Source organism: Brassica napus, chromosome A9 (assembly GCF_020379485.1).
Source record: "Brassica napus cultivar Da-Ae chromosome A9, Da-Ae, whole genome shotgun sequence".
NCBI classification, from domain to species: domain Eukaryota; kingdom Viridiplantae; phylum Streptophyta; class Magnoliopsida; order Brassicales; family Brassicaceae; genus Brassica; species Brassica napus.
The window spans coordinates 19570577-19579861 of NC_063442.1; the positions used below are offsets into that span (position 1 = coordinate 19570577).

A 9285-nucleotide genomic window follows, 5' to 3' on the forward strand; every position below is an offset into this window, starting at 1 on the left:
GGTACTCCCACACCACCACATGGTAGGACTAAGACAATGGCTGCGAGAAGACTAGTGACCAAGGCGTTTGGTGTGGAAACAGAGAAAAAAAGCAGTGAGAAAGTTGTGGAAGAAGAGAAAAAAGAGGAAGAGGCTGTGAAAGTTGTTGAAGAACAGACTGGAGAAGTTGTCGAGGAATAGGTTGGGGAAGTTGTTGAGGAATATACTGAGGAAGAAAAGCAAAGGTGGATCATGGTCGTTTACAAGGAAGCACCGAGTCTTTGGATCATGCATAGGTGCAAGGATAAAACATTGATGTATGGCAAACCGAGAGGCAGGCCAAGGAAGAATGTCAATGTTGCTGCACCTAAGAGTGGCAGACCAAAGAGGAAATGTGAACCATCACAGTGGGTGCAGATTCCTTTCACAGAGGGGAAGAAGCACAAAACAAAGCCTTAGTCTTATGTATTTAGGATTTTATGTATTTGGGATGTTAAGTATTTTGGATGTTTAAAAAACTTGGTAGTAGAATGCTTTTATGTATTTGGGATGTTAAGTATTTTATGCTTTTGAATGTTTAAATTTTGGTGTGTTGCAACAAGTTTGGAAAACTAAATTTACAGGCGTTACTATGCCCAATATGAGTTAGATGAATAACTAGATTTACTAGGTTTATTACGCCCAAAAAAACACTAAAAAGATATACCAAAAACTAGTAAACACATGTAAAACACTATATATATATTTATATATATTATTATTAAAAATGCATTTCACTTGTAAAACGTGTAGCCGTTATAAATCTATTTAATATTATTTTTAACACTTAGTAATACCCCCTGTTCAAAACTACGTTAGGCTCTAGTCGGACAGTAACCCCGGGCCTAGCGCCTAGCAAAAAAATCAGAGATTCAGCGGAGATTAATCGGGGCCTAGTTTTAAAGTTTTTATCTATATATATTAATATCTGTAAGTAAGACCATGAGATCCGTTATAGCCCAGGGGTTAGCGCTCTTTATATCCGTCTAATACATCCGAATTCGAACCTGGCAAGCACATTTTTTTTTGCTTTTAACTTAAACATTAGTAAGGGTAGAACAGACATTTCGTATTCATCTTCTTCCTCATATGTGTTCCGACTAAACCCTAACAATGGCGGCCACCTCTTTTTTGTCCTTTTTTCATTTTTTTCTTCCATTTTCCTTTGTATTTAAGGTTAGTATTGATTAATCTACTAGAGAACCTTCAATTTTTAAGTTTATATGAACAAAATCATGAGTTTTCTAAAATCCCGATTTTTTGTCCGATTAGTACCAAATCATGGCGGCCGGAGCCCGACTAGCAACTTTTCGGCGACTAAGCGGCCTTCGGCGCCACCTTTTCGAACAGGGGTAATAGTAATACCTATATAATATTATTTTTAACACTTAGTAATATCTATGGTATTCTTCAAGGTAGTAGTAATACTACCAGCCACATAGTAATACTTTGGCAATTTTTACGTTTATATAGTAAAATCATCTTAAAAATGAAGGTTTGGTAGTAGAACCAATGATTTTACCCTATTATTTATCATCGTCAAAGAATACATTTATATAAATAATTTACAAGAAATATGTATTTTGTAAAATTCTCCTTACTATATTGTTAACCATTCACATACTAACAATGAAAGTTGAGGAAGTTTTTCGGGAAACCGTTAAGATTTTCTTAAGCTATTAAAAATAATTAACAAAAATAGTCTAATCTATATATTTATTATAAACCTTGCCTACGAATTGAAAATAATCATATAAAATAGTCTAAATTACACATAACCTAGTGATATATATTGGTTTCAAATTGCACATAATAATACCAGTAAAACCTAGTATTCGAAATGACACATAATAATGCTAGTAAACAATAGTAGTCTAAATTTCACATAATAATCCTAGTAAAATCCAATATTCCAAATTACACATAATAATACCAGTAAAACCTAGGTAGTACCTGAACCACTTCCACATTCAAAATACGATGTCATATCTCCTCCTATGGCTATGCCTCTTCCTCTGGCTCCTCTAGCTCCCCTTCTGCCTCTTTTTCCTCTTCCACGGGATTCTCCTACTGATGGAAATCTTGTTTGTTGTGGTTTTCCTTTCTTCTTTTCAAAATCTGGAGGAAGTATTTTATTTTCTCTAACATCTTCTGGTACAACCCAATCAAACATATGAGGAACATGATATATGGTCCTGTGATAAGCTAAAGCCCATTGCTCCACCAAATAGTATTTTGAACAATACTCAGAAAGATGGAGTTCCCTTCCCGCTGCCGCAGTCATGAATGTGGCAGCAGCCACTCCATGCACACAAAGATATTTGTCTTTATCAAATTGCTCACAACTGCAAGTATTCATAGCCATATCAACAGTATAAACCTTTCCGTCAGTACCATGCACACTGTACTCAAGATGGAAGATGTTTAATTCATCAACCGTAAGAAACCCCGCTTCAACAAATATTTTAGACATTTCGGTTTCCAAAATAGGCACAAGCTTCAGTGTGTATGGTATTTCAGCTGCCTCCTTCCTATGGTTGTTAAACAATTCAGATATTTTTGCAATCATAACATCAAACATTGGTAGTAAGGTGTACTTTCTCGCTTCCTAATAACACCATTAAAAGATTCTAGTGAACTGGTGGTGTCAACATTGTACCTATCTCCTCTGAAGTAACGTCTAGCCAATTTCTTCTCTTCAACACTTTTGTCAAGATACACTGATGCACTAGGATACTTCATGCGAAAAGCATGATAAAGGTACCTTAACTCAGCCTCCGTATAAGCGTGTGTGCATTCTCTAAACTTGAACGCACAAGTATCTTTGTTGTTATGGACGTGGCTTTTAACATTCTGAGACAAATGCCATATACAATACCCATGTTCGACCTCAGGGAACACTAGACGCATTGACTTGATCAAGCTTTTGTTTCTATCTGAAAGAAATACCAATCTCAGGACATTGGATATCACTGATTTTAACTATTCCATAAACCATATCCAGCTTTCATCACTCTCACCATCTGCTACACCAAACGCAATTGGGTAGTGGTGATGCTCTAGGATCCTGAGCATTCACAACAAGGAGAACTCCACCATGAACATTCTTGACGTGTGTTCCATCCACGATGAGGACTTTCCTCATTGTACTGAACCCTTCTATGCTAGCTCCGAGGGCAAAAAACAGATACTTAATTTTTTTGGCCTCATCCACTATCACACGAGTTCTTGTGCCAATATTTTTCTGCTCCAGCATGTGCATATAACAGTATAATAAAGTAAAACTCTTTTCTGGACTTCCTCGCACTTCATTAGCAACTTCTCTTTTTCCTCTCCATGCTGAGGTGTATGATACATGCACACCAACCCTTCGATGAACCAAATCGATCAGAACTTTGGGAACTGGTGTGTCAAATGTACCAGGATAATCTTGAGCCAAAACAGATGCAACGATTTATGATGTGCCTTTCCTTCTATCAGACAGTGTTCTTGTAGTAACAACAGAACATGTATGCTGCTTGATGTAACTTCTAACCGTCCAAAGATCTGTATTCTTTGACTTTGCAACTCGCACAAACCACTTGCAGCCGTCTTTAGCTCCTCGGCATTTAAGCACAAATCTCTTAGTATCCAACTTAATTATATCAAACTCAAAACATTTTTGATGTGAAGTCGTCTGAATATGGACTTTTGCTTCCTCCTTGGTTCTAAATTCTTGACCTAAAACCAAACATGTATCATCATCCCGTGGCTGATAGACAACTGTGGTCTTACTTCTGTATCTTCAAACATATGCTCATCTCTTTCCGTGACATTCTCATGCATCTCAGTGTCTCCGTGAAAATTGAGCACACGACCAATACCTTCATTACAAGTTGCATCATTCTCAGTACCATCTTCATCACCAGCCTCTCTATCAGGCAGTGTTCTTGTAACGACAAAACATGTATGCTGCTTGATGTAACTTTTAACCGTCCAAATATCTGAATTCTTTAACATTGCAACTCGCACAAACCACTCCCACCCATCTTTGGCTCCTCGACATTTAACCACAAATTTCTTAGTATCCGACTTAATTATATCAAATCCAAAAGATTTTTGATATGACGCCGTTTGAATAAGAACTTTTGCTGCCTCCTTGGTTATAAATTCTTGACCTATAACCAAATCCATACCATCATCCCCTCTCTGATTAACACCATCATGCATCTCAATGTCTTCGTGAGAAGTGAGCACGCCACCATTACCATCTTCATCACCAGCCTCTATAGTCTCTTTATCAGATATACCGACATAGACATCAGTTTCATCATTCTCAGTACCATCCTCATCACCAGCCTCTATAGCCTCTCTATCAGATAGACCGACATAGCCGTCAGTTTCATCATCCTCTTCTGAAAGTTGCACTTCTTCATTGATGAACTCCACATGTAGAACACTTATACACTTCTCATGATTTACTTGCAGTAGATAACCAAAAATGTCGTCATCATTCCAGATGTATGATGGCTTGTACGAATATAATACCATTGGAAAGTAAATAATCTTCACTTGCACCTTAGATTCATCTACCTTTACCTTTCTGCAAATACGCTCAACCAAACCCAGAGTAAGTGATCTCCTCCATTGATTTCCTCAACACAATCGTGTGCATTTCATCTTCTCCATCACCATCTCCCGAGATCCATTTTATTTCAGCCCCATCTTTCATATTATATCTCCCATAATCAAAACAAATGATTGTGCAATGCAGATTTTGCATTTTCCTAAAATAAAATAGAATATCATTATTAAGATGCTTAGAATTAATTCTCACACCGTACAATCTTCTCTTACTAATACTAATTTAATTCAGTACTATACATAGTAATACTATAAATACTAGTAAGAATTCTAAATATAGTAATCCTAGTAATTCCAGTAAAACTATTTTGCCTTAGTAAAACTAGTTATACCAGTTAACTTATCCTTGTACTAGCTAATCCGCTTTTAGGACGATATTGTTAGGATTTTACATTACCCATGATGTATAATTCATCTTACATGAAATTACACACAAAAAATCATCAAAACACACATAAAATATACCCAAAATCTATAAACAGAGTTTTCAAAATCTTTTTTAATCTCTCATAATTTTTATTCAATCTTCTTTTTTTTACACTATCTCAGATATACACTTGTTTTTAATAACATTTCAACAAAAAATTCATCAAAAACAGACGTAAAAATACCCGAAAGCCCTAAACACAATTTTTGAAATCGTTTTAAATCTCTCAAATTTTCATCAGATCGTATATTTTAAACACTTCCCATGATATACATGACATTGTAATGTTATTTTACAAAAAAAAATCATCTCAGAAGAACAAGAATTACCTGGTTTTCGAGCTTCAAAATCGCCAATGGAGGGTGAAGAGGAGGAGAGTGTATGGGGAAGAAGAAGGACATGTGGGCCAACTGAGCTCTTATTGGTTATTTGTCTTGTGGGCCATGTAGGTAGTTGAATTGTGGTTGGTTTATTTAATTGAAGAAATAAATGGAGAAAGACTACTTTGAGGAGTTCAAAGATAAAAGGGTAGGGAGAATAAAGAGGGGCAGTAAAAATGAATTTAGGAGGGCATGAACTATATGAAATTAATCTCCCAAATAAACACAGCTCATAAAAACCCTTTTTGTTAAAAAAAAAAAATACATAAAAGATAAAATTCTCACAACATCATTGACTAAAGTTTTAAAAGTGTTTTTATTAAATTTATATTTCCAGTAAACAAGCAACGACTGCATCACTCCCACAGAGATTATAACATACATGTGCAGGCGACATCACATAGCCTTGATACAAAAAGATATAAAACCCAAATATAAAGAAGAGTGATGGTCGAGGGAAGATTCTTATGAACTCTTGATAATATATCCAACTTGCTCCTAAGCAATAGCTGTATTTCTGCTCGGACTTGGCATTTTGGGTATCGGTTCGGTTTGATACATATATTTCGGGTATCCAGCAGTTCGGATTGGGGACTAGAGGATCTATTTACTGCCTGAATCATTATCGGTTCAGATATTTTTGGGCCCGGTTCTGATAATAAAACTAGGAACCAAAAACTAATCGAAAAATCTGGTTCTCATTTGGTTTTGGTTCAGTAAATTCGGGTAATTCGGGGTAAATCTCATGTATTTTGAGTAAAATATTAAATAATTCTGATGACTAGGATAAAAAATTCTAGATATTTCGGATTACTCTGGATATTTTGGATAAAAGTATTCATATATTTTTGAGTAGTTCGGATACTTTGTAATAATTTAGGTTTCTTCAAATACTTTCTGATAATTTTAACTAATTTTTAAATTATAAATATATATTTAGTTATGTTATATGTATATATAACTAATATTTTTATATATTCGGGTACTCATTCGGTTATCAGTTCAGAACAATGGCCCTAATGAAGTCAAGTTATCAAACCATAACTTAGTGCAGATACTTGAGCCTAATTCATAAATTAAAAACAGCTAGTAGAGGCCTAAACTTCATAAAGCTTTCCAAATCCAACTGCCGACAGTGGATGCATCAAGATGCCAAAAAAAATTACTCACCAATTAATTGCAAACATATCCAGGAAACCCCTAATGAGTAATAAACGACAAAGATCAGCCAGATTAGTTTAAGGCTTAATACCTTGTTCCAAACTGTGAGCCTTCTTTAGCCTAGTCCTCCACAACGCTTATGAGTGCATACAAATTTTCAACTAATTTTTGCCCTTTTACCATTACGGGATTCCTATCCACAAGAAGTTGTTGCACATCTGTTATATCTTCTTCAGGCATTGGTTGGGCGGTAAGAAGATAGAACACCAAAACATCACATGTCGGGTAAATAACCGAGCTAAGGAGCTGTAGACGGCCTGCAAGATGAGAACCAGCTGTAGAGCTTATTGAGGAGGGGCGGATAGTCTTATGTCCAAAGTTTCCTAGTAGTTAGGGAAACCCCAAGATAGGACATTGGGTAAAGAAAACTGCTACATGAATGAAGATTGTGACATGGAGGTAAATGAAGTATTCATCATTATGCACTGAAGCATCTTGGAAAAAAAGAAGGATTTTCCTTTTTGCACAAAAAGGAGATTAACTTATTTTTTAAAGAGAGAAAATGAAATTTTAAATTTGTAGATCTTGTTGTCCAAACACATTTTTTGGTAGATCTTTAACTTTATGGTTACATCTGAGTATAGCAGAATGGACAAAGCATTGTACGTGTTTAACACATTATGAGAGCTTTTAGCAACATAGACTTTTGTAAGATCTTGTAAGACGAAACATTGAGGGGTTCAAGGGCTTTGTACGAGTTGGTAAACAAGATAAAACTAGTGCAACAAATCAAAGAGTGTTTTGATTTTGTTGAAGAATCGATTTAGACAAACTTGTAAGTGCCTTTAAAAAGATAAATCTAATTATATTCTTTTTTGTAAAGATAATCTATGTGTTATCTTGCGTTATAGTTCATGTACTAGATTAGCTTTAACACTTTCAAAAAGCTCACAACTCTATGTAGCTTGCTCCTTAACCAACCTTAAACTAGAACATTGTTTCAGTGGACAGTAAGAACTCATGATGTTTGTTCTTCTGCTATAATGAGAGATTGTAATCATAACTCGATAGTGAATTTCACCTTAGAACCTACAGAATTAAATGAAAATAACCTGAAATTATTATAACTATTATAACTGTATACATATCATGTTGATGATCGATGGAGAAAAAGAACAAAGAAGAGAGAAAGAATTAAGTTGCACAACAAAAAGCGATTCTCAATGCAATTGTTTTCAAGCAGCTAACTGAATCTCGCCGAGTTCTAGCTGAGCGGCAATATCCTCAAGCTGCTTCTTCACACTCATATCAATAAGCTTCGACCCGGAATCGCCATACCGAATCGTGAACCCAGCGACAAGGCTGGGATCAAGAATCGTCTTAACCCTCACGTTCTTCGCTCCGGTTAACTTCTGAACCTGTTTGGCGATCTGAGCAAGTTGCGGCGGCTCCAGTTTCACCACCGATCTAACCTCCGCCAATTGCGTATCAGTTATCTTGTTGTACACCATCTCGAACTCCTTCACGATGTCCGTCACTATGTTGATCCGATTCGCATCGACCAAGATGTTGAGGAAATTCGAGGTGTGGCTCTGGAGAGACGAAGATTTCACGATCTCGTCGATCACGAGACGCTTCTTCTCGACCTCGACGGTGGGATTGGCGAAGAAATTGAGTACCTGTGGATCTGAGAATACCTTCTCTAGCTTTTCTACGTCTGCACTCGTTAGTTCAAGAGTATCGTTCCTCTTCGCAACATCTGCGAGAGCCATAGCGTAACTTCCGGCTGCTGTAGCTGACATTCTCGCTCCCGCCGCGTTTCCCCCACCGATTCGGAGTGGTAAGTTTGTTCTTCGAATAGGAAGAGATTTCGCGATTTGAAAGGAAGATGGTGGAAGTTTCGATTGCAGAGATAACATGGTTTGCTGAAGAGACGCCATTCCAGAGGGTAGAGATAGAGAGAGAGGAGAGAAGAGAGTGATTTTGCAGTTTCTCAAAAGACGAGAGGAGAAGAAGAAGAAGGTAAGATTTTGGGAATAACAAACGGACGGTGGAGATTTCTTGTTGAGGAAAGATCGAGGGTAGAGAATAGAAGGATTATCTTGTGTTGAGGTTTCAGAAGGATTACAAGAGAACAGAGGAGTCGCCACGTGGACTTATATGATAAGTAGGATATCTGTGTTCCATAATGAGTAAAAGAATCGAGTTATCCAAATTTTTTTTATGCCACAAATTATAATGTCAAACCTAAAATCGGTAATCACGTTCAGAAACAAATCAAACGATAATAAAAGATATGGGTCCAGAGTTTCCGTTTATTGAAGTGTACCAGTCGAACGTATAAACTTTTGAGAAATAAGAGCATGTCGACAATAGTTTAAGAGTTCATAGTCAGTTTTTCTCACTCCCTCTTCTCCCTTGTTCCCCCCTTTTATAAGCCATCTCCTCTTTTTTTTGTCTCAACCCATCTTCGAAATTGCATTAGGCGTGAATCAGGTGGTTGAGCTGGGCCTAGCGAATTGCTAAAAATCGGAGATTAATCGACGATTAATCATAGATTAATTATGGGGTTTATTTCATTATTTTTGAAAATTGTATATATAATTAAGTGAATTATGTATCGAACATTGATTGGTGCTGTGGTCCGGTGGTTATTGGCTTAATAAATTGTCCTCC

General features: G+C 36.5%; 1 protein-coding gene across 1 annotated transcript; it reads right to left on the reverse strand.

The window, feature by feature from the left end:
- Positions 1 to 7706: 7706 nt before the first annotated feature.
- Positions 7707 to 8853, reverse strand: LOC106360967 (ATP synthase subunit delta, chloroplastic). Its single transcript, XM_013800653.3, has one exon. It carries the CDS (start codon positions 8547 to 8549, stop codon positions 7845 to 7847), a length of 705 nt encoding a protein of 234 aa, XP_013656107.2. The 5' UTR covers positions 8550 to 8853; the 3' UTR covers positions 7707 to 7844.
- Between the last annotated feature and the right edge of the window lie 432 nt (positions 8854 to 9285).